General features: G+C 36.1%; 1 protein-coding gene across 3 annotated transcripts in view; it reads right to left on the reverse strand.

The window, feature by feature from the left end:
- USP32 (ubiquitin specific peptidase 32) overlaps positions 1-24,639 on the reverse strand; it is a 240,214-nt gene that overhangs the window by 24,724 nt on the left and 190,851 nt on the right. For 2 of the 3 annotated variants that reach the window (XM_032322826.1, XM_032322828.1), the window contains exons 13-25: positions 20,191-20,386; positions 17,731-17,906; positions 17,035-17,175; positions 12,616-12,775; positions 8,964-9,118; positions 7,670-7,751; positions 6,782-6,856; positions 6,182-6,320; positions 5,827-5,932; positions 4,190-4,363; positions 3,201-3,375; positions 2,375-2,526; positions 228-339 (exon numbers count right to left, since the gene is read on the reverse strand). In XM_032322826.1, the coding sequence (XP_032178717.1) occupies positions 228-339; positions 2,375-2,526; positions 3,201-3,375; positions 4,190-4,363; positions 5,827-5,932; positions 6,182-6,320; positions 6,782-6,856; positions 7,670-7,751; positions 8,964-9,118; positions 12,616-12,775; positions 17,035-17,175; positions 17,731-17,906; positions 20,191-20,386 (1,843 nt within the window). The remainder of the gene's footprint in view (positions 1-227; positions 340-2,374; positions 2,527-3,200; positions 3,376-4,189; positions 4,364-5,826; positions 5,933-6,181; positions 6,321-6,781; positions 6,857-7,669; positions 7,752-8,963; positions 9,119-12,615; positions 12,776-17,034; positions 17,176-17,730; positions 17,907-20,190; positions 20,387-24,639) is intronic. The other variant, XM_032322827.1, reaches the window with a different exon arrangement.

Raw genomic sequence — 24,639 nt, forward strand, 5'->3', positions numbered from 1 at the left:
AATCTGAATTCCAGTGGAAGATTTAGTTAACCATCTACCTGTCACTTGTATTGCCTGAATTTTAGGCTCTTCATCCAAAAAATGAGGAATTTGAGCCAAATGATCATCAAGGTTTCCATCAGGCTCCAAAGTTCTTTTGCCCAAATATCTTTAGCTCAAACAAATATAAGCTTTTAGGCCAATATTTAAAGCTAAAATCACAAGAGGGAGCTCTAGTTCTATCTTACCTGTCTGTATTGGACTAGAAGCTGAAATTGGAGATCCAGGAATGGGGATTTCAAATGCACACAAAAACCCACTCACTGAGAGCCGTACTTTTTGGTTGTCCTGAGGGAAATTCTACAGAAAAAAAAGGTAAGATGAGAAGGGGAAAATGTTCAGATAAATGGAAAATCATTCTCTCTGATACATGCAAGCTAATGTTTTAGATGCTTTGACCAATAAAACAAACAAAAAGATAATCATTCTTCTCAAACAACTAAAAGATGAAAGCTTGATCAACTGGCTGAAAACTAACCTTACTGACAAAGCCATTATCCCTTTCCATAAGAAACAAGTATGTTGTGCATAACTGGCTCCTTAAGATTGGTCCTTCATTTCAAGCATCTAAACCCCAAACTCAGAGAATTCTCACCTTTGCTTTACACATGAGAAAAACATTAATTAGGTGAGTTCGTTAAATAAGCCCAAAGATAAATGTTAATAATACTAATGGTAGGAGCTCAATTCAGGGTAGGCAACATACTTATTTTATTGAAAAATGTTTTAAGCTTATTTTATTTAAATCCAATTGGCTGGGCACCTGGGTGGTTCAGTCAGTTAAGTGTCTGCCTTTCACTCAGGTCATGGTCTTGGAGTCCCAGGATCATGTCCTACATTGGGCTCCCTGCTCAGCAGGGAGTCTGCTTCTCCCTCTGCTCTTCAACTCCCCTTGTGCCCTCTCTAGCTTCCTCTTTCTTAAATCATGAATAAAATCTTGCAGTAAAAAAACAAACAAACAAATACATTCAATTAGTTAGCATACAGTGTAGCATTAGTTTCAGATGCAGAGTTTAGTTATTCATCCACTGTGCATTATATCACATGTCTTCCTAACGCTCGATACCCAGTTACGCCACTCCCACCCACCTATATTTATTTATTTTTTTGAGGTGTTTTTTTTTTTCTTGGAAGATTTTATTTGACTGAGAGATCACAAGTAGGTAGAGAAGCAGGCAGAGAGGGGGGGAAGCAGGCTTTCCACTGAGCAGAGATCCTGACTCGGGGCTCAATCCTAGGACCCTGAGATCATGACCTGAGCCGAAGGCAGAGGCCCAACCCACTGAGCCACCCAGGTGCCCCTGTTTCAAGTTTTTATTTATTTATTTATTTAAAATTTTAATTTATTTGACAGACAGAGATCACAAGCAGACAGAGAGGCAGGCAGAGAGAGAGGGGGAAGCAGGCTCCCTTCTGAGTGGAGAGCCCGATGCGGGGCTCGATCCCAGGACCCTGAGATCATGACCTGAGTCGAAGGCAGAGGCTTTAACCCACTGAGCCACCCAGGGGCCCCTCAAGTTTTTATTTAAATTCTAGTTTGTTAACATATGGTGTATATTAGTTTTAGGCAATATATATATTATATATGTAGGCAATATATATATATCCACATTATATATAATATATATATAATATATTTATTAAATTGCTTATTTTTTCCAGCTGGTATGCAGAAAGAACTGATTTATGTCATTTGCCTTTCCTCCCTAACTTAGTGTATTGAAAGGCCAGGTGTATCCAGGTGTATATATTAATAAAGAAATAAGAAAAGAACACATTTATAACTATGTATTTTAACCTAGAAAGAATTCTAGTGAGCATGGTAATATAGGAGGACCATAAAGTGTAGCAGCAGTAGTCACTAGGGTAATTCTATACTGCAGTGACATAGCTAGATTACTCCATTTGGATAGCACTGGACTTAATGTTTCTCTTTTTTAAAAATGCCACTACCATTATTACTTTTTTATGCTGGTAGATAACCCTTTTTTAACTTCTGGAATGGGAAGCTTGAGAAATTTTTTTATTCAGTCTCTGTTGCATTTTAGTATCTCCTTCAGACATTAATTGACTAAACTATGATTTTTTTCTTAATTTATAAGATTTTATTTATTTGAGAGAGCGAGAGCAGAGAGGAAAGCAGAGGAAGAGGGAACAGACTCCCTGTTGAGCAAGGAGATGGCCTCGGAGCTTGATCCCAAGACCCCGAGATCATGACCTAAGCTAAAATCAAGAGTTAGCCACCCAAGTGACTGAGCCATCCAGGTGCCCCGAGAAAACTATGATCTTGGAAGGATGGAATCAAGGTTTTCTTAAAAAGAACAGTTAATATTACCTTTATGTTGGAACCATGTACTTCTGCCAGAAGGATTTGTTCTGATTTAAGCCCACAGAGATCGCTCAGCTGTTTTTTTAAACCTGTGTATTTTTCATCCATATTCAGTCGTAGTCCATATCGTACAGGGGTAGTACCATCCAGCTTAATAACTAGTAAAGGAAAAACATCTTTTATCAGTAAAATACAGGTTTCACTGAAAGCTTTCCTATGTGTGTGTGTGTGTGAGACTTGGAAATGGCAAATATTTCAGTCTAGAATTTTTTTAAAAAGATGTTATTTATTATTTATTTGAGAGAGAGACACACACACACAGAACATGAGCAGGGGGAAGAACAGAGGGAAAGACAGAAGCAGACCCTCTGCTTAGCAGTGAGCCCAGAGTGGGGCTCGATCCCAGGACCCTGGGATCATGACCTGAGCTGAAGGTAGACGCTTAACCGACTAAGCCACCCAGGTGCCCCTCAGTCTAGAATTTTTATTTTATATGTAAATTACAATAGATGGTACTTAGGGATGATACTGAGTGCAATCATTATTTTTTGATGTTCATCTGCTATAGAAATGTGAATGGCCCTGCAAGATTTTAAAGAGTTTCTGGCATGTTTGAAACTAAGAGAGGAATCGATGGGTACAAGGTTTGGACCCCTATTCCAGGTCTTTCAAACCACAAATTATTCTTAAAATTAGATTGCTAGGTTATAATATGCTGGCCAATTTTTATGAGAATGCATTATAAAGAAATGACTATACTTACAAACTCAGGTTACCTGAATAAGGTAAAAGACATTGAAGTTAAGTAATTTTTCAGAACTTTGTGACCTACCTGTTATTTCTAAGTGCATATAACTGTCCATTGGTAGTGGCAAAGACAAAAAATTGAAAGGGTCAAATCGGACACTTATATGCCCACATGTCTTGCATCTGACTTGGGACCTCAGCTGCCCATGGAACAAATCTACAACAATTGATCTATTCCTTCTCAGATGGTTGTCCCAGGCCTAGCAAGGAAAAAAATCAGAGAACTTTTTTTTTTCTAAAATTCAAAAGATAATTATTTCTACACAAATTCAAATAAACTGGCTAAATCTATTAGGTTTAAATGTCAAGAATATAATCCTCTGAAGCTAATGTAACATTGTATATCAACTATACTCCAATAAAAAAAAATAATCCTTAGTCTTCATTTGTATTGCATGGAGCACTGGGTATGGTGCATAAACAATGAATTTTGGAACACTGAAAAAAAAATTAAATTAAAAAAAAATATGGAAGCTTTCTGCCTGTAAATTTACAGTACAGATATGTAATTTAAAATGTACCATCTACTGAGATAGTACAGAAAACCAGTTCTTGAATGGACTTTGATTCTTTTTGTTCAACCTACATATTAAATACAGATGGGAAATCCTATTTTTTTTGTTCTTACCATGGTGACAACAGTGAGTTATTAAAGTTCTCTGTCCATTAAAGGTAGATAAAATATGCCTATTGGTGACTATACACATTATTTTAGTGAGTAAGGGGACTCCCAAGTTCTACTGAATGATTATTCCTACATTTTTTCCCAAAAGTTTACAATGTAAAAAGGCAACATTCTAAAACTTGCATTAAAGATGCTTTGTTTTGGTGTTACTGAGTAAGAATTAAACAGAGAAATATAAATTCCTTCACTTTCACAGTAAAATTCTAATCACAGAATAGTTTAATTAAATTAAATGTTAATAGTTTAACTAGCATTTCAGTTCTGTGACACATGTTTGTGACCAGAGCATCTGATCTATTGCTTACATTAGAAATTCAAAACCGACAAACCTCTGCAGCTACTTCCCAGTCTGGTCGGCCATCGCTGTCCTTCAATTCCACATATGGCTTCTCATGGACTCGGTTGAGATCTTCATGAAGACCATCCAAGAGAAAAGCCAGAAGTTCTTGGGAATCTTGCTGCTGGAACCCATTAAACCTGGGAGCATATTTTGCTATGGTCCACTATAAATATAACAGGAATCAAACTCATTATGAACATGCCCCATAATTCATTCAGCGGCATTATGAGAAGGTAAATAATATTTAGTCTGCGTTGATTTCAGCAAATATATTTTGAATAATCATGAAATCTTTCTAGTCTTAATCTCAAATGACAAGGAAAAAAAGGTATTTTGGCCAATATTGTGTTCCAGTTCAGTATCATATAAGCAAATAGTTAGGTACACAGATATTATTTAAGACACACAGGACAGAAATACTAAAATAGCATTTGCTCTCATTGAAAAAGTGTTTTCTTTTATGGTTAACTTTTCTAGTCTTGTATCCTAACTTTTATTATTGGAGGCAGAATAGCCTGTTTAAATGTGAGGACTTACTTACTAGCTTATAATCTTGGGCAAGCTATTTAACTGCCCTGGGCCTTAGTTTCCTAAGCCATAAAATGAGGATAATAGTATTGCTTTATATTTTAGGACTATTCAGAAGATTAACTGAGTTAATATACATAAAGTAATTAGAGTAATGCTTGGAAGTGGTTAAGAAGTCACATTTTTAGCTATAATGATTATTAATTTTTAATCTAAGAAGTTTTTGTATTGTTTTTAAATAAAGATAAAAAATAATCCTAAAAAATCATCGTAACTTCACTACATATAAAATTTGTATCCATGGACTTCAGTAATTACATTCTTTCTGGCTCCTATTTTTAATTAATTTATTTTTTAATTTGGCTCTATGCCCAGTGTGGAGTCCAATGTGGGACTTAAACTCCATCACCCTGAGGTCAAGACCTGAGCTGAGATCAAGAGTTGGATGCTTAATCCACTGAGCCACCCAGGCATCCCTCTTGCTGCTTTTTAAAATTCTATAGATGGGGGGGCCTGGATGGCTCAGTTGGTTAAGTGTCTGCCTTTGGCTCAAGTTATGATCCCAGGGTCTTTGGATCGAGCCCAGGGAGCCTGCTTCTCCTTCTCCCTCTGCTTGCCACTCCCCCTGCTTGTGCTCTCTGACTCTCTCTCCCTCTGTGTCAAATAAATAAATAAAATCTTTAAAAAAATTCTATAGATAGAACTAATTACCTTAGTAACATTAAAAAGTGTACCGAGTATCATTTATTAGGCTCAGAGGTATACCTATACCTTGCAGTTAGAATACTACTAACAGTAAAGGACTAACAAAGGAAGATTTCCTATGTATACAAGATATTTGATAAATTAGTAAACTGAATGACAACCCAAATGTAGACTATGACTTCGATTATTTCCTAATACTACATCTACAGCAGTATTTTGTATACATCTGAACAAGTAAAAGCATCTGACATCCAGTTTATTCTCATGAAAGATCTAAAACACATTAGTTAAACTAAAACTAAAAAGCTAAACATAAAAAGCATGTAGAAAAAAATCAGTTACTTAAACAACTGCTTAGGACTTAATACTTCAGTATTATTTTAATCTGCTTACCCGAAGCTTTAATGGGGCAACATTCTTCTGAGTTCCACTCCAAAGTTCCTGTACTAAATCCCCATAGCATTTAGCCATATGGCCCTTCATACCAATAGGATTTGTCCTAGAAGTTTGAGAGGAAAATTTGTTGCCAAACATTCTAATAAATCACAATCACATGGGAACAGAAATGTCTAGCATCTATTTTTCTCACAAATTTCTTTTTAAAATGAGATAAGTATCCCTTACCCCTTATTTCATATTAAATAGGGCAAATAAGACTTTTCTCCCCCAGGGTTTAGAAGAGGAGATTTAAGTGACAGTGGGTTCATATCAAAGTCATAAAAGAGGGCAATGAACCACGAAATATTACCTGTTGAGTTCATAAAGATGTCTCCCTGAGATAAAATACTGCGTCAGTGGCTGTGTGTTACTAACACACTGGATGCTTGAGTTCATGAAGCAAGTGTTTCCCAAGTTACTCAGACCGGTGGCTCCTTTTTCTGTGGGAACTAGAACAAACAATATGAGAAGGAAGCCTAACTATAGAAAGATGTCACAGGCAGACCAAACAGTTACTTGTATTTGATGCAATGATTTTTATAATGTTTTTTAATCAGCTAAATGGAGCTAATACTTCTTTATCCGGTCTTGGAATGCTGAAGTAGAGGTTTTTCACAGAGTATCACTGGCGATCATGGTAATCTAAGCTCATTTGTGATCTAAAATTAGCTATGATTCTCTTTAATTGCTATGATAGATTTTTACAATTCAAACAATTCTCTCCCAGTATTATGTCTTTAAAAATATATATAAATTATGTAATTGCCAAGGTTAGAAAAAAAATGTGATGCTCCAGGAAAGAAAAAGGGGTTCTAATCACTTTTGAACTAGAAAGCCAAAAGTTGTTAACATTTCAATAGTTTAGTAATTTTAAGATAATTTCTTTAGAAATAATTAACCAGAGACTTACCCTTGTGTCTATCTATTTTACTACTGTTTGCTATAAATGACATTTCCTCAGGCCAACTCATATCTTTGTTGCGAACTGGAAAGACAGAGAGAGGAATGTGTTAATTTCTTACCCATTTAAATCAATTGCTTCTGTCTTTTTTTTTTTAAAGAAAGATTTGTATTTCTAAATCAGAAACTGAAAAAAATTGAGCTAATTTTAATAATGGATTCTGAAACCATTCTAACTCTTTATACTGGGGGCTTTATAGTCACTTGATTCGAATTCAATGGTAAGCTATTCCCTCAACTGCCTACCTGAATCAAAATTATACTCAAACATCTATAGAAGTAATTAAAGCTCTTAAACTGAATGCATAAGAATTATCACAATTCCTTCTTAAATTATGACAACTATCAGAGTAATTTATTTTAATACAAAGGCAGCCTGCAATGTTTCCAAAAATCTGGAAAGGAAAAAATATGTTTTAAGTTTTCACTGACATGCCCATGCCAGTGTGTAGATCTATGTGTGAGTATACAAGTAAGTTCTGTTGGTGAGTGACCAGTGTTGATAATTAATGAAAGCCTCTGCCACTAACTATGCCAGAGAGTTAGTTTTCTTACTCAAACTCAAAAGGTAGCTTGAAATTTTGTAAACTTATAACCGAATTCACTTGTTTCTACCTAATGTTTCTATTCCTTGCCAACCAACGAATGCAGGTATTATTTTTCTTTTAAAGCAATTTACATAGTATGTAGGGTTACATAAGAGCTTAATGGTTTTTCTTACTATAAAGAATACAATGATCAAGTAATAGTCAGAAAAATTATAAAGTAGATTATTAGTATCTAAATCTTTAAATTCTTCCCCTAAAATCTAATATAGATGCGTGCTTCCATCTTATACCTTCAATTACTAGATGCTGCTCATCTTGGATTTTCAAATATTCCAATCTATGATCTTCATCATCCAGAAGTGTAAGGTAATTCTGTGCATGGAGGAAGAAATGTTTTTGTTAATTTGATTACTAAACTTAAAACAGAAAAGGAAGTAAAAATGAATGATAATTAAAAATTTAAACATGTCCATGTAGTTCCATAACTCCTGTGAAAGATATCTGGCATATTATAGTTGTTCAGAAATATTTTCAATTTAGGTGGCAAAATGAGAGAAAAACAATATCTAAGTCATAAAGAAATACTGTCTCTAAAACAAAATTATAACAGAATTTTGGGGAGAGAAGAAGACTCATCACACACCAAACCAAAATTCACTGAGATTTAGATTTTCTGAAGCACTTGCACTAAAGAAATTTTCTTTAGTACCCAGTATGAAATTCAGTAAACATACTTATGATCAAGATGAAACATACTGGGAACCAAAAATACAAAATCAAAATTCTACAGCAGAATTACATGTTTTTGTTTGTGCTCCCAAAATTAAGTTATTTAATTCTAAGGGAGTTACTATTATGTTGGAATGTTAAGGAAGATACTATTATGTTGTTATTAATTCTAAGGGATATTATTAATGCTAAGGGAGATACTATTATGTTGGAATTCATTCAATTTTCATGAGAAAATTGAGACAGTTAAGTAACTTGCTCTGGGTTATACAACTAAACAAGTGGCAGGGCCAGGATTTAATTCCTGGTGGTGTGGCTATAGGAACTGTGCTCTTAACTATTATACTATACTGCCTCTCAATGGTGATCACAGGAAGATAAAAGAGGGAACAATGGGATACAGAACTGGTTCAAACTACTTATGATCCAATTTCAGAGTATAATCTGAAAATACTGCGATGTTAGGACGACTATATAAGCAATTAATAACACTACATCAGAGGAGGATGGAAGAAACTGAAAAAAACTGAGCTAATTTTAGTAATTAGAGGTAAGAGGATGAGAGTGAAGAATTTTCAGTATATACTTCTGTACTGTTTGGATTTTTTTTTTTTTTTTTTTGATGCAAAATGGTGGTTTATTAAAGCACAGGGACAGGACCCGTGGGCAGGAAGAGCTGCTGCCCGGGGTTGTGAGAGATGGCAGGTTATGTACCCTGCGGTTGGGGGAAGGTGAGGGGAAGGGAGGTTTCAATGGAGTTTTCATATGCTAAAGAGGGCCTACAAGGTGCCAGGATGTACTGTTTGGATCTTGTCAGTATGTGTACAAGTCACCTTACAACTAGGAATGACTTACCTCACTGTTGTAGAGCCACAGGCGCATATCTTCCTCTTTGATGCGTAGCCTTTGAGACAGATATTCATGAATTTCCTTGATGGTCTGCATTCGACTAAAACAGCCTGTATAGGCTAAGACCCGCTTTAATGGTGCATTCGGAGAAGGTACATTGCCTATGGTCATAGTAATCATAATAAGGAAAAAGGTAGATGTAAAGAAAAAAAAAAAAAAAAAAAAGGCGCCCCATTCAGCAATGATTGTTTTAGGAAATAATGATGAGAGATGAGAATTACAGGTTTAATAATTTTATAAATTCAGAAGCTTTAAAATGTAGACAGGAGACCAACTGTGAAAGGAAGAGCAACAAAACCAGAGGCCCAAGTAACAGGCAGTATTTCGATGCCAAGAAAAGTGGCAAGTATCAACAACAGACACTGGTACCTAGGCTGCCCTCAGCAGGGTCACACTCATTAGCAAAATCAATATTCAATTTAAGAATGGAGAAGATCATATGGGACTGGATCTGAATTCCACAGATAACTGAATTCATTAAAAAGAATTCCACAGAAAACTGGATTCATTAAAAAAAAAAAAACAAACAAAAAAAACCATCGGCCCCAAATGGGATCACTTACGTTAAAGGTGTAAGTCTATAAACCAAGACTTAATACCTAACCTAACTACACTTTCAAACCCCTAGAAATGTAACCTTTAACCAGTCAACATGGGAATTTCCAAGTCAGTACTAGGAAATTTGATAGACCCCTATTATTCCCTTTTAGAGTAAGACCTTGCCTAAAACAATGGAATCTTTGTGAAAAGTTTCCTTTTTTCCACTCCTCTATCTTTAACCCCCGCTTTTCTTTCTGTAGTTCTTGGGAGCACCCCTCTACTTGCTAGAAAGGATGTTGCCAAATCCATAAATCAATTAATAAAGCCAATTAGATCTTTAAAATTTACTTGGTCGAATTTTTGTTATTTAACAACCTGACCCACTTTCTTAAAATAAACTGTCTCTGAATTACTAATCCCATCACTCTCAGTAATTAAGTGCCCCAATTACCTGGCACAGTAGTACAATTACACAAGAAACTTTTACTTAAAGTAAAAGGCATAGACTCTACAATGGCCAAACAGAGTTTAAAGTGAAACCAAGAACCTCCCCATGCCAAGAAAAAATTGCCCTGCTGAAAAGGTAGGAGGCAGGAAAACCGTATGGCCTGCCTGCAAAATAAGATGACAGCAGACATGATCTTGAATTCCAAGAGTGCTTAAGAAACAAAAAAAATGACAATAAGGGGAAAGAGAGGAAAGTGAAGAAGAATTTACTAAGTTTAATTAACCACCTGCTACTTCTAAAGAGAAGGGGGATGACGTGACAAGAGAAGATGGAAATCAGTCAAAAACCCAGGCAAGAGCTGTAGCTTAAAATGGTCCTCTCTAGCTATAGTAGGTTATAGTTAACTGAGCAACACCCCCAAAAAATGAACTTAGTGTATCAATATAATCCATTGAGGGTACAATTATACATGCCAGGTAATTTTCCACCCATCCAATGGAGAGTTTGCTTCCTTCCTCTTATTAAATGCTTCTGAGTCTTCAACTATAAACTTCAACAAATCAGAGAAAAGTATTGGTATCATCTGCTTTTTTAAGAGCTTCCAAAAAAAATTTACTCACCTAAAATAGGCTGAGAAATCTATAAGAAACAAAGACCCTGTAGCCTTATCTGTCAACAAGGCTACATTTAAGTCATTGTTAACTGTGTCACAGTTTGTACATCCATCACTTCAAAAGTAATAAAAGAGTCTAGTAAGTGGCCCTAATACACTAATGAGAAAGATGAAAAATATGTATGACAGAACAAAACCCAACCATGATCAATTTTTAAACACAGTCTAGCAAGTTTTTTACTATCAGCAAGCAATGGATAATTCCTGACAGAAAATAAAAGAGCAAAATTTTCCAATTATACATCAGAGGATTAGTTATAAGATTACAGCAAGAAAGCATATTTTCATAAACTTCAAAATGATTAATGATTGATTTCAGAACTAATTAGTAAGGAATAAAATTTCAAATTAAGAATAAATTTGGAGCTACCCAGTTCTAGGATTCAGAAGCATTTGCAAGTGTAGTGTCCAAGTCAATTTCTATTATCTTAAGCCATGTAAGAAATTTATTTGAATTCTAGACAGTTTTTATAGCATAGCTCATTAAGCAGGCAGCCACTTATTACACATAATTTTGTGTTTTTGAGTAACACCAACAAATCTAGTGAAATTTACAGAAACAGCAAAAATCTAGGATCAGCACAAGAGTTACAAAGAATACTTACTAAAAGTGCAACAACACATCTTGCCTCTCATGTTATCTTTCAAAGAGAATTGAGAAAGATATATGCTATGGGTGTCATGGAAGCAAGGCGAATACTTTTATTCAATGGAAAATTAAATCAAGAAAATGTTTCATAGTGATTCTATTTCCACTGTTTCTTCATTTTGACATTTTCCCCAAAGACAAAGTTTGGTTAGGCAGAAGCCAATGCTTTGCTATAATTCTAACCAAAGAGAATGTGTAAGAATCTGCATATATTATGTGAATATAATCTTTAAGGAAGACATAAAACTATTTGATATCCAAATATAGGGCTGGTTTGGCTTCCCAGGTAGTTCTTACATCCTAAGTTATATTAATAACATTCTGGCATTGTTACACAAAGCCAATAAATAAAGTATATATGTTTACATATCTCTATATATTTGTATTTATATATTTATATATGTATTTGTATTTATACATCTAGGAGTTCTGATGCCAAATACAAGTAGGAACCTTTTGGAGCCAACAAACTCAAAGCCCAAATTCCTGATTCTGACTTGAACACAATTCTTAATAAACATAATTATTAATAAGTCACAATCAACATCAACATTTACACTTTGTGTAAATGTGTAACTCATTATTTCTGCTGAAGAACAATGTCAAATACTTGCAAAGCAAAAGCATAAAGCAAGTTCTGCCCATCAATATAGTGTAACCTCACAGAGAAATCAAAGGGGAATTTTTGCCTGTAATACATTAAAATCGGAACTTACATGTCATTTTGATAAGCCAGGCTTGATGTTTTTCAAAGCAAATGTGCCATTTTGATTTTCAAAAATATATTCTTCACTTTATATTACCTGTCTCTTATAAAGGCTCCTTGAACCAACCATGAAAGATACTCTTTTGCCAAAAGAGTCCCCCCAGAACACCAACAAATAAACAAAAATATGATATTGTAAAAAGAATTACTTTTCAGAAATTTGAGTGGAGTTGGAAAGACCAGTCATCAATTGGCAGATTCTAACTTAGGGCAAACAAGTAATTTATAATGGCTTTTTTTCAAAGAAAAAAATGTATGTGAAATTTATTCTATTTTCTTTGTATATTTAAAAACCAAAAAAGGAAACAATTCTTCTCAGTTTGATGCTTAGACTTTGCCACTACCCTGTCTAGTCTTGCGCATGACCATAGATCTAAGCCCCACAGATGATTTACTGATTCTGTATGAAAGCAGATGGGTGTATGTGTTAGGACAGTGGCACCAGACTTTGAGCAAGTTGGTTGTTTCTGTTTTTGTTTTTTTAAAGAAATGCATGGTATTCTTGCTGCATTCTTAAGTTACCTCTTGGTAAATGCTGAGGAAACATTCTCAGGCTCATCATACCCATATTCACCCAGATGTTAGACTGCTGTGTCCGAGTAGCAGGCTGCTGTCTTAGGAAGAGAAGATAGCGAGGAAATAACTCCAGCTCTGGGATTTCTGTCTTGCTATTCTTGATCACCTATTGTTATAAAAGATATAATGTGATCACTATAAAAGAAGAAACAAAATGTCATTTTTTATCAAATTTCTGAGATTTATTTTGAAACTAAAATGTTCAATAGGTTCACTACTTGTATTTGTTAGATTACAGAGATTCATAAATTTAAATTACATGGGTTTAAATACTCTCAGGCTCCTGGTCCTAAACTCATCTTCTAAGATTTGAACTCCTGGTGAGTATTTTCTCCTCTTTCATTTAAAAGCAAGTTAACACTGAAATTAAGGGGGAAATCTTAAATATTATCTATAATTCTATTACCTTCACACTATAATTCTTCTCACTTTTACATACTTCATACATAAATGATGGTCTTCTTTTTTTGTTTTTATTTATTTATTTATTTATTTATTTATTTGTTTATTTATTTTTTAAAGATTTTATTTATTTATTTGACAGAGAGAGATCACAGTAGGCAGAGAGGCAGGCAGAGAGAGAGGAAGGGAAGCAGGCCCCCTGCTGAGCAGAGAGCCCGATGCGGGACTCGATCCCAGGACCCTGAGATCATGACCTGAGCCGAAGGCAGCGGCTTAACCCACTGAGCCACCCAGGCGCCCCTGTTGTTTTTTTTTTTAAAGATTTCATTTATTTGACAGAGAGATGCAGCAGGAGAGGGAATACAAGCAGGGGGAGTGGAAGAGGGAGAAGCAGGCTTCTGGCGGAGCAAGGAGCCCGATGTGGGGCTTGATCCCAGGACACTGGGATCATGACCTGAGCCGAAGGCAGATGCTTACCACCTAAGCCACCCAGGCACCCCTAAAAGGTCTTTTAAGCGACAAATTCTTAGGACTGGAGCTAGAAGTTAAAAAGTATGGAAGGCCGTATCATTAACTAAGTCATTTTGCCACCTGAAGTGTAGCAATTTACAATATCCTCAGAAATTTATGAATGTACTTCCCTCATAAAACCTTATCAGTGGACATCATTTGAAAATACCTGGTTTCTTTAACACATATAAATAGAGTATTATAAATTTGCCTAAATTTTATTTATTAGAGTTTTTTTTAAAGATTTTATTTATTTGACAGACAGAGATCATAAGTAGGCAGAGAGGCAGACAGAGAGAGAGGAGGAAGAAGGCTCCCTGCTGAGCACAGAGCCCGATGTAGGGCTCGATCCCAGGACCCTGAGCTCATGACCTGAGCCGAAGGCAGAGGCTTTAACCCAGTGAGCCACCCAGGTGCCCCTCTTATATTAGTTTTAAGAACAGAAATGTTTTCATATAAAAATTTGCTATGTTCTACTATAACTGGTTTGTTCCATGTATTTTTGTCTATGATTAAAACAATTACTCTGGGGGCACCTGGTTGCTCAGTGGGTTAAGCCTCTGCCTTCGGCACGGGTCATGATCCCAGAGTCCTGGGATCGAGCCCCACCTCGGGCTCTTTGCTCAGCGGGGAGTCTGCTTCCTCCTCTCTCTGTGCCTGCCTCTCTACCTACTTGTGATCTCTGTCAAATAAATAAATAAAATTAAAAAAAAAATTAGTAAAAAAAAAAAAAAATTACTCCGGATGCACAAAATTGAGATTCATGTTGTAACTGGATTTTTTAGTAACTCCCTCCAAATAATATGCTTGCCAGCCCAAAGATACTGGAAAACATTTCATTATAAAAATATCGCTCTAAGAATTTTAAGAGTAGAACATTATCAATTTAGTATTCCAAAAGGATAACAGGATTAACCTACTTTAAAACACAAAATCCTACACAATCTTTAACAGTCTCAAGTGAACAGGTTTTATTTTATTTCCCTCTGCCCTAGTAACCAGTATCTTCTGCAGTAGATCATTTTCCAATATCAAGAGTAAAGAACAGTAAAGAACCAAATGAAAACAATGCTACAAATCTTTAGGACTTTTCCTTAACAGTATTCCACACGTTCTGTTATTCTACAGTATGGCACTTGAAAAGCTCCTTTGGGGAGCTTTTTCAAATCCTACTTAAATGATAAGCAAGAAAGAGCTCTCCCTGGTATTCTAGACTGCTGGAAGAAGTCTGTCCACTTCTGGGAAGGTACTAATAGTTACAAAGCCAACCATAATTTCTTATAATTTCAGTTTAATATGATCTGAGGAAGCATTAATAATTCAGTATTAGTAGTTGACAGGCTACATAGAACATACCTTTGGCAGAATCTGAACTGATAATGAAGTAGTTTTTATAATATGCATCTTGTTTGCCAAGATAACAAGTGAGTTTGTGAAAATTTACAAATTAATAAAGTCTTACGCACAAACATACAAAAACACTTATTTATTTACATTTTAATTATTCTTATCTTTGAACTTCTTAACTTCAGTGGCAACTGCCAAACAATAGATGGAACTCCACGTGCAAGAATTTACCTTGAAGAGATCACACACGTTTGGAAAAAACCCTGAGATCAAGACCTGAGCTGAGATCAAGAGTCGAACGCTTAACCGACTGAGCTACCCAGGCACTCCAAAGATATTTTTATATAAACAGTATGACTTACACATCATAAAAGCATTCATTTTTAACCTTGCCATGGCAAAATATTTAGTATTCTCTCTACCTGAAAACACCATTTTAAATGTTTTTTGCAGCACTTTTTCCTGAAATTAGGCAAATGTGTCATATTTAGAGATGAAAAAATTCTATCAAGCCAGCAAATGCAGCTCTGATCTAGTAAAATCACTTTAATATTTGTCTGACATAAATGTAAAAAAACATGATCTTGTGTGAGGCTCTGAAAATGCTCTTAATGATGATGATGATATTCGCAATGATCAACATTTACTGACCACTTACTGTAAATCAGATGCTGTGTTAATCATATGTATTATTTAATTATCAAAACAAGTAGATACTTTTACCTCCCTTTTCAGAGGAGTAGTGAAGTAGATACTGTTAGCTCCATTTTACAGAGGAGGAAGAAACTAAGATTTAGAGATTGGAACACTGGTAATCCAAATTTAGGCAGACTCTAAAACATCAAACTATATATATGTCAAAAACGATTATCACAGTGTTTTCCCAGATATATTCCCAGATATAGAATATTAAGCTAGAGCTGGAAAGTCCCAGAAATTAAGCAACTATTTGAAGGATTACCCCACCTCCCAATAAATAAAGTATATATGTTTACATATCTCTATATATTTGTATTTATATATTTATATATGTATTTGTATTTATACATCTAGGAGTTCTGATGCCAAATACAAGTAGGAACCTTTTGGAGCCAACAAACTCAAAGCCCCAATTCCTGATTCTGACTTGAACACAATTCTTAATAAACATAATTATTAATAAGTCACAATCAACATCAAAATTATAGACTAAGGCTTTATAGCAGACTTCTACTCTCTTTGGAAGTGATCTAAGTTACTGTATCTCATTTACGCCAACTTTTCTGGTATAAGAAAATTCTATCTTGGACATTATATGATGGAGAGTGCTTCCTGATCTACAAAAGGAACCTTATTACGAAGCATTTTACTGCACTGATAATGCAAAGAGTATTCAGGGTATGCGTCCTGTTGCTTACGGTATAAGCCCAACAGTATAATGGTATAGTTAACTCGCTAATGTTTTGTTGTTATATTCTTCAAGTCTTTTAAATTACTTTAGAGCATTTTATTTATGCTCTGAATGACTCATCCTAGTAATGGTGTCAATCAGAATTCACTTGCTTGCATTCCTGTTATGATCATTTTTGTGTCCTTCTTTCAAGAAGACGAAACACAAAAATCCACCAACAACTATAGGATGAACCAATCCCTAACTGGATGCCTGTGTGGTTAATGAAAATAACAGTCTCAGAAGTAATCACTGCACCACTTCCCCTATGTTCACTGAACTTTTTGGCACTGGCTTTCAGACTTCTGCTCCAGCCTAAGCCCTATATTATTCTAAAGTCTATGTTTATATGGATGGCTTATTTAATAGCCTAGCCTAATAATTCCTTGACTTAAGTCTAGTGACTATTTCCTCCACCCCAGGTAAGACACCCATTTCCACAGGCACATCACTATAGAGCTGGTACTAATATAGTGCTTGGTTAATGTATGAATAAATGAATGAATAAGTGATTAAATATAAAGGAACCTAAATTTTGTTCAACTAATTTACAGGTACTGAGCACTCTGCTATCATAAGAAAGTACTAATTTGTGGATAGTGGGATTCATATAGCAAAGTAATGGAAGACCCAAAGTAGGACTGTTCCTTATATAAAGCTCCATTGGTTATACTTACAGGTCTAGGTAGAGCCAGGTTTGCTCCATACCAGTGATAAAGTGCTCTCCACACAGGTTCTGGGACCATTTCATAATCTCTTCCGTGGATCAGCTGTGGGGTTCGTTTTAATCGTCCTCCTTCTAGTGTTAGTGATGTAGCCTTAGAAAGAATGGAATACAAATGTTGGTTTTTAATATTTCTAGTATTACAGTCTCTTGTGTTTTAACAAAATCTAGAAACTGGAGAACAAACACATATGTCACTACTCAGTTTCATGTTACTGGAAAATCATTTTCTAAAAGAGATTTTTATTTTTAACTTCCAAAGTAAATTATTTAAGAAAGAGAACTCAAGGCAAATCATTTGAAAAAATCATTGGAGCATTTGGAAATAAGACTGGTTTTCACAAATTTCTTTCAAACAACAGAAAATATTATTTTGGAAAAAAAAAATTCCACATACACATAAAAACTACATTTTCCCAGTAGCTGTCCTAAGTAAGACTATTTCTAAGGATTACTACACTGCTTCTGTGCAATTACTAAATCATAAAATATCCTCATGGAAATATACTATGCAGAGTCACCCACCTACAACAGGTTAATTTAACGAACCGTGAATGTACGAATGTCTTGCTATATGTTAAAACCTCTAGAATGAAACTTACTTGCCACCTGAAAGGGAATTATTTTAAGTAGATGTTATATCACCTACCTTTACAGGTTCTTGAGTTACTAGTGGCTGGTTATCAATAGCCCCTGGTTTCTGAGGATTGAGATGCAACAAAATATTCCCATTGGCTCCTAGCAAACACTGGTTGTTATTGTCAGAAGTGTTATGTTGTCGAGCAAAGCACATATCTGCCCCTGGTGTGGCAGAATACAGAAAGCCTGTAAGGGAAAACAGGATGGAATCTCTTTATTTGTAGTTATTAAACATAAATAAGTTTGAATATATGAACTCAATGTCCATATATTAGATTAATGCTATTTTTCTGTTGGCATGTCAGTACAGTGTAAGATTCTGGCAACTCTGTAGAAGATAGGAAATACACACGTAATCCTTCTGGACAACACCTAGCATAACACTAGGTGGAAAAAAAGCTTTAAAAACTGTTACCAAATTACCAAATGAAGCCCCTGACTGGCACAGTTGGGTAAGTGCCCAACTCTTGATTTCAGCTCAGGTCATGATCTCACGGTCATGAGATCCAGCCCATGTCAGGCTCTATACTCAGCATGGAGTCTGCTTGGGATTCTCTCTCCCCCTCTGGCTCCCACTCCCTTCACCCTGATTCACATACTCTCTCTCTAAAATAAATAAACACAAATCTAAAAAACCACCACAACAAAAAACAAAAACCACGACCAAACTGTGGCCAAATGAACATGTGGCCAGCCTCCTAAAATATCTAATAACTCACAATAATTATACACCTTTTAAAAGAAAAGGAAGATGTATGGCCAAACAGCTGGGCTCTCACAGAGTCACCCTTAATTCTTCTTTTTCCACCTGTAAACATATTCCAAATGTTCTTAAGAGACTGGTCATAAGAAGTCTCTAAACCAAAGCGAAGGAGGCTAAAACAAGAACTCTTAACAGAAGAGTGCCAGGGAGGAGGGAACTTTCCTAGTAAATTTATTTCAAAGGAAGGCATGTCAGGTTACAATAGAAAAATGCACACAGAAAAATGATTAATAATGACTTAAGAATTGTGAAACTCAATGGTATTTTAAGGTATTTCAACTCTGGGGGCGCCTGGATGGTTCAGTGGGTTAAGCCTCTGCCTTCGGCTCAGGTCATGTTCTCAGGGTCCTGGGATTGAGCCCTGCACTGGGCTCTCTGCTCAGCAGGGAGCCTGCTTCCCATCCCCCTTCTCTGCCTATTTGTGATCTCTGTCTGTCAAATAAATAAATAAAATCTTAAAAAAAATAAAAGTATTTCAACTCTGAACAACAGACTAATAACCATTCTAGCCATCAATCGGGCAAACATTCTAGCCATCAGCCACTTTAAACCTTTTGTTTGGGGCACTGCTCAGACTATGGATAGCACAGGACCTTAGAGAGGGTTAAAAATAATCTTGGTGTTAAAAAATAATCTTGGCGTTAAAGCTCATCAGTGACAGAACTTCTAGGAGTGCTAAATGGGGAAGGGGTGCCTGGGTGGCTCAGAGGGTTAAGCCTCTGCCTTTGGCTCAGGTCTTGATTTCAGGGTCCTGGGATCGAGCCCCATATCAGGCTCTCTGCTCAGCAGGAAGCCTGCTGCTCTGCCTACTTGTGATCTCTCTGTCAAACATAAATTTTTTAAAAATCTTAAAAAAAAAAATCAGATGGGGAAGAAGGAGAAGTGGATTTTACAAAGAACTTTGTAGAGAAGAGGCTAGCTCTGTCCGATTTGCTGGATCTCAGAGATGAAGTAAGAGTAAACTTGAGAGTACTGCCACTGTTATCAGCAGAGGGATCAGCTCAACTCAGCTATGCCACAAAAACATCAAAGCATTTTCCCCAAATGTGTAGAAACACTGAGTTTTAGGTATGACTAAAGGACTGCAAAGGATTATGGGATGCATTTTGACTTTTTCTCAATAGTTTCACAAAATAATCCCCTAATTCCAGCCTGAAATGTCTGCAGAATCTAATATGAGGGTGCACTTAACCCAGTGAAGGCAGAGAGTCTTGGAGATGGAATTTCAGATTTTCTCAAAAACTGTCTCTCCAAATGATTGACAAAATAATTAAATAGCGATATGGAGAGAAGTAGCTTTAATCAATGAAAATAGTGAAACTATTTAAACAAATATATATATATATATATATATATATATATATATATATATTTAAACAAATGAACTTATTTAAGTAGGCTCATGCCCAACCTGGGCCTTGAACCACAACCCTAAGATCAAGAGTTGCATGCTCTACTGACAGAATCAGCCAGGTACCCAAACAGTGAACATATTTTCAAATTGAGAGATTCATGAAATAGAATACAGAAGAGTTTCTCTTTGTAAAGTTACTAATATATTCAAGAATTTTATAACTGACCATTTCATTCAAAACTTATTTCTGTGAACAGACGTCTGGTTATATCCTACGAAGCACATCCTCTGACAAAGTATACTCTTTTAAGATGTGACCTTGAATAAACTTTATGGGAAGCAAGCCATCTTACCACTGCCAGCAGTTTCTGAGGCTTCAGATGCAGAAGAAATGTTGTCTGAAAACTTCTCTTCTGTGGTATTCACATAGTTGAGGCTGCCTCCTCCGATTCTATCTTCACTCTGCTCTATACAATGTACTGCTGTTCCAAATGAATATTTCCCTCCATTCAGAACAGATGATGGCTCAATTACAACAGGGCTGGCATCCTAAAAAATCATGAGGTCAGAAATTAAAAGGTACAATTTAATAATCCAAGCACTAAGCAGGTTTCGAAAATGAATCTCTAAATTATCTATTGCTTTTAATCCTCCTGTAGTTAGCTACTGCCAATTAAGAACATTTTAATCTGTAACTAAATTCCAGTTTTTTCAAAGGGGATGTGTGTGTGTAAATAAAATTGATAAAGCAGACTGGGGACACATACCACAAAGGACTCTGTGACACAATGGGAGTGAGTGATATATGTACGTATGTGTGTTTATTTTATTTAAATATCTTTTTTAAAGATTTTATTTATTTATTTGACAGAGAGCACAAGCAGGCAAAATGGAAGGCAAAGGGAGAGAGAGAAGCAGGCTCCCCACTGAGCAGGGAGCCCCACGGGAGCCCCACACTGGGCTCAATTCCAGGACCCTGTGATCATGAACTGAGCTGAAGACAAGAGAGTCAACTTACTGAGTCACCCAGGTGCCCCTGTTTATTTATTATCTTCTAAAGTAAGTACTATGCTCAATGTGGACCTTAAAAGCATGACCCTGAGATCAAGAATTGCATGCTCTGGGGCACCTGGGAGGCTCAGTTGTTTAGCGTCTGCCTTCAGCTCAGGTCATGACTCCAGGGTCCTGGGATCCAGCCCAGCATATGGCTTCCTACTTGGTGGGAAGCCAGCCTCTCCCTCTTCCACTCCCCCTGCTTGTGTTCCCTTTCTCGCTGTCTCTCTCTGTCAAACAGAAAATATTTGGGGTAGGGTGGGGAAAAGAAGGTCCTTCTTACTCATGGGAGGGTCAGCTTTTTTTTTTTTAAGATTTTATTTATTTATTTGACAGAAAGAGATGACAAGTAGGCAGAGAGGCAGGCAGAGAGAGAGGAAGGGAAGTAGGCTCCCTGTGGAGCAGAGAGCCCGATTCGGGGCTCGATCCCAGCACCCTGAGATCATGACCTGAGCCAAAGGCAGAGGTTTTAACCCACTGAGCCACCCAGGCACCCCAAGGGGGTCAGCCTTTTTTTTTTTTTTAAAAAAAGTAGGGGGCATTGCATGCTCTACCCACTGAGCCAGCCAGCCAGTCGGCCAGGTGCCCCTGACACAAACTAATTTAGGCCTTTATTCTGTTGAAAACTGAAAATTTGGAAGGTTTCTTTTAATATTTAAAAAATTAAATAACATTTATTCTTTTTATTATTACAGATTACACTGTCACTGCAAGAACTACAGAAGAATATCATAAATATGCTAAATGATCCCAGCATTTAGCATTAACTACAGTTGATATTTTGGTGTGTTTCCTTTATTTTTTCATGACTGAAAACACACACACACACGTAAAAAATAAATAGTGTGGAATATATAGTTAGAACTAAGGGCAGTGCTCTGATTTACCAGCTATGTGACCTTTCAGGATAACTTTTTTTAAAGTAGGCTCCACTCCCAGCATGGAGTCAAACACAGGGCTTGAACACACGACCCTCAGATCAAGACCTGAGCCCAGATCAAGAGTCAGATACTTAACTGACTCCTGACCCACCCAGGTACCCCCACAATAAGTAAATTTCTAAGCCTTGGATTCTTCATGGGTAAAAATCAGGGTAATGTTAGTATCTATCTCAGAGTTACTGTAAAGATTACTTAAGCGACACATGTAAAGTGCCTAGTGTTTAGTAAATATGAACCATCATTCTGGTTGCTATAAAACTGGTATTACATTTTAAACACAGCATAGAGTTTTCTTTTTCTTTCACTCAACATTATATCCACAGGATTTTTCTGTGAAAGGCTTTCAAATGGAGCAGTATAATCCATTTTTTGCTTTAATAAGTACTCCACAGAAAGGACCTGAGGCAGAAATGGAAACCTGAGACACATGCTAGAGAGCTCCTATACTGGGGCACCTGGGTGGCTCAGTCACAGCTCTTGATGTCAGCTCAGGTCCTGATCAGGCGCTATGATGAGCTCCTTCTTCAGTGGGGAGTCTACTTGAGATTCTCTCTACCCCTCTCCCCTTCCTGCACGGTCTCGCTCTCGCTCTCTCTCAAATAAATATAGGTAAATCTTAAAAAAAAAAAAAAAATAAGGCTGCTATAATAATTCAAGGCAAGAGATTGTAAGGTAATAAACCATAAAGATAGATCCAGAAGTAAGGAGATGGAGAGAAGAACATGGACTAAGAATATGTAAGAGGTGAAAAATTTTGACAACTAATTGTGTATAAAAAAGAGGCAAAGATAATTCCAAGGCAGAACCTGAGGTACTGGCATAGATGACTAGACGGGAGTTGACACCTTTATAAGATAAAGTTTATGAGTTAATGAGATCATCTGGGGAAATGAGCTTATTTTGGGATATTCTTTTTGAGTTACCTGGGACACTTGAGTCTTGTGCTCAGGACAGAAAAAGAGGCAGAATATAAAAATCTGAAGGTCAAGAGCCTTCCTGGTGTATGTAAAGCCTAAGAACATGGTGTATGTAAAATAAGGGGAGAATAATATTTATATAATCTGTAATGTAAGAATCTAGAGACTGGGGGGCGCCTGGGTGGCTCAGCGGGTTAACGCCTCTGCCTTCAGCGATCTCTGCTCCGCGGGGAGCCTGCTTCCTCCTCTCTCTCTCTCTCTGCCTGCCTCTCTGCCTGCTTGTGATCTCTGTCTGTCAAATAATTAAAAAAAAAAAAAAAAAAAGAATCTAGAGACTGAATGATGAAAGAAAAATCAAGAGATTGTTTAGTACCTGAAGCTGAGATGACTAGCACAGAATTCAGAAAAACATAAAGATAAGACTCTGAGAATGTATATCTATGAATGTCTTTAGAAGATCAGGACATTTGCACCTGAGAGGGTAAAGAGACTAAAGGGATTTACCAGTGAAACAAGGTCCAAAAGGCATCTGAGAAGATATGCAATAGCATGAGTAGAAGAACTCAAGTGGCATTCAACAAACACTGACATGCACTTTTTGGAAAAAACTGATTGCTGGAGGTACTGCTTATAAAACAAATGACCCAACCCAAGAAAAATATCCAATTTAAAAGACAAGCTCCAAGTAACACCATAGCAATAGCACAGTGGGACCTTTAGTTTCTTTTAATGCAATTAGAACATCCCTAATTTTAGCCCAGAGAGACACTGGATCAATATTTTATTAGATGCTTTCTCCTGTATCATCTATAAGCCAGGTGAATACTATCAATTCATAGATCCTTCAGAAGCCAGCTCTGAAAAAATTTCAATGCCTTTAACTGAAAGAGTGGCAAGAAGAATGAGAATAAAATCTAGGTTCCTTTCTACAAACCAATTCACTTTTGGGATTAAGTTTTTTAAAATAGCAATTGTTAAAACTGCAAACAATTCAAAAGCATGTAGATTCTTTACTACAGATCCTAATGTTGGCATCTTCTGTCAATTAATACGTTTCCTAAAGTGTAGGAAAGGTACCAGATTATTTTGCGTATTAATAACTAGTTTGCAGCGAAAAAGTTATTCCCTATTCAATTCTCTCTCAATCCTCTAATTACTTCAAGGAAATGTTCCCCATTTGGTACTGATGTGCTAATCTTTTTTTCCTAATGTGCTAATACTTGATCTGCTAATGTAACACCTGATAATTTCTCTTTTTAACAGAGAACAGACCTTAATACTACTCTTTAAAGGGCAACACTGTTTAGCTGGAATTTGATATTATATCTTATTTTCACTGAATTTATTTTTATTTTGACCTTCTATTTCTGGAGTGTGACACTGACTTTCTATTTAAGATGCTGATATCAAGAGTTCACTTTAAAAAAACATTTATTTACATAAAAATGATAAAGTTATTTAAATAAACACATTAAGCACATAACTATATGGCAAAATATGATGGCCATAGTACACAAATGACTAAAAACTGGAAATCTACATTAAATATGAATTTGGGGCCATTAGGATTTTATTTCTTTTTAAGTAAGCTCTATGCCCAACATGGGGCCTGAACTCATAACCTGGCAAGAATCACATGTTCTACCGAAAGAGCCAGCGAGGCGCCTCCCACCATCAGTATTTTAAATTAGACTATCCACCAAAGAAGTCAAATTGTATGTACAACAAAACAAAAATGACCTATGGGCAAAGAATTAGAAACGTAAACTAGGTTTGAGTAGTTTATATTATTAATCCTATGTTTGGCCTTTTGTGTGTGGATTTCATGGCAATTTCTTAAAGATAATATTCATCTTCTCAAAGACAATATTGATCTTCTCACAGCTTTTCT

Source organism: Mustela erminea, chromosome 18, assembly GCF_009829155.1.
Source record: "Mustela erminea isolate mMusErm1 chromosome 18, mMusErm1.Pri, whole genome shotgun sequence".
Lineage (NCBI taxonomy): Eukaryota > Metazoa > Chordata > Mammalia > Carnivora > Mustelidae > Mustela > Mustela erminea.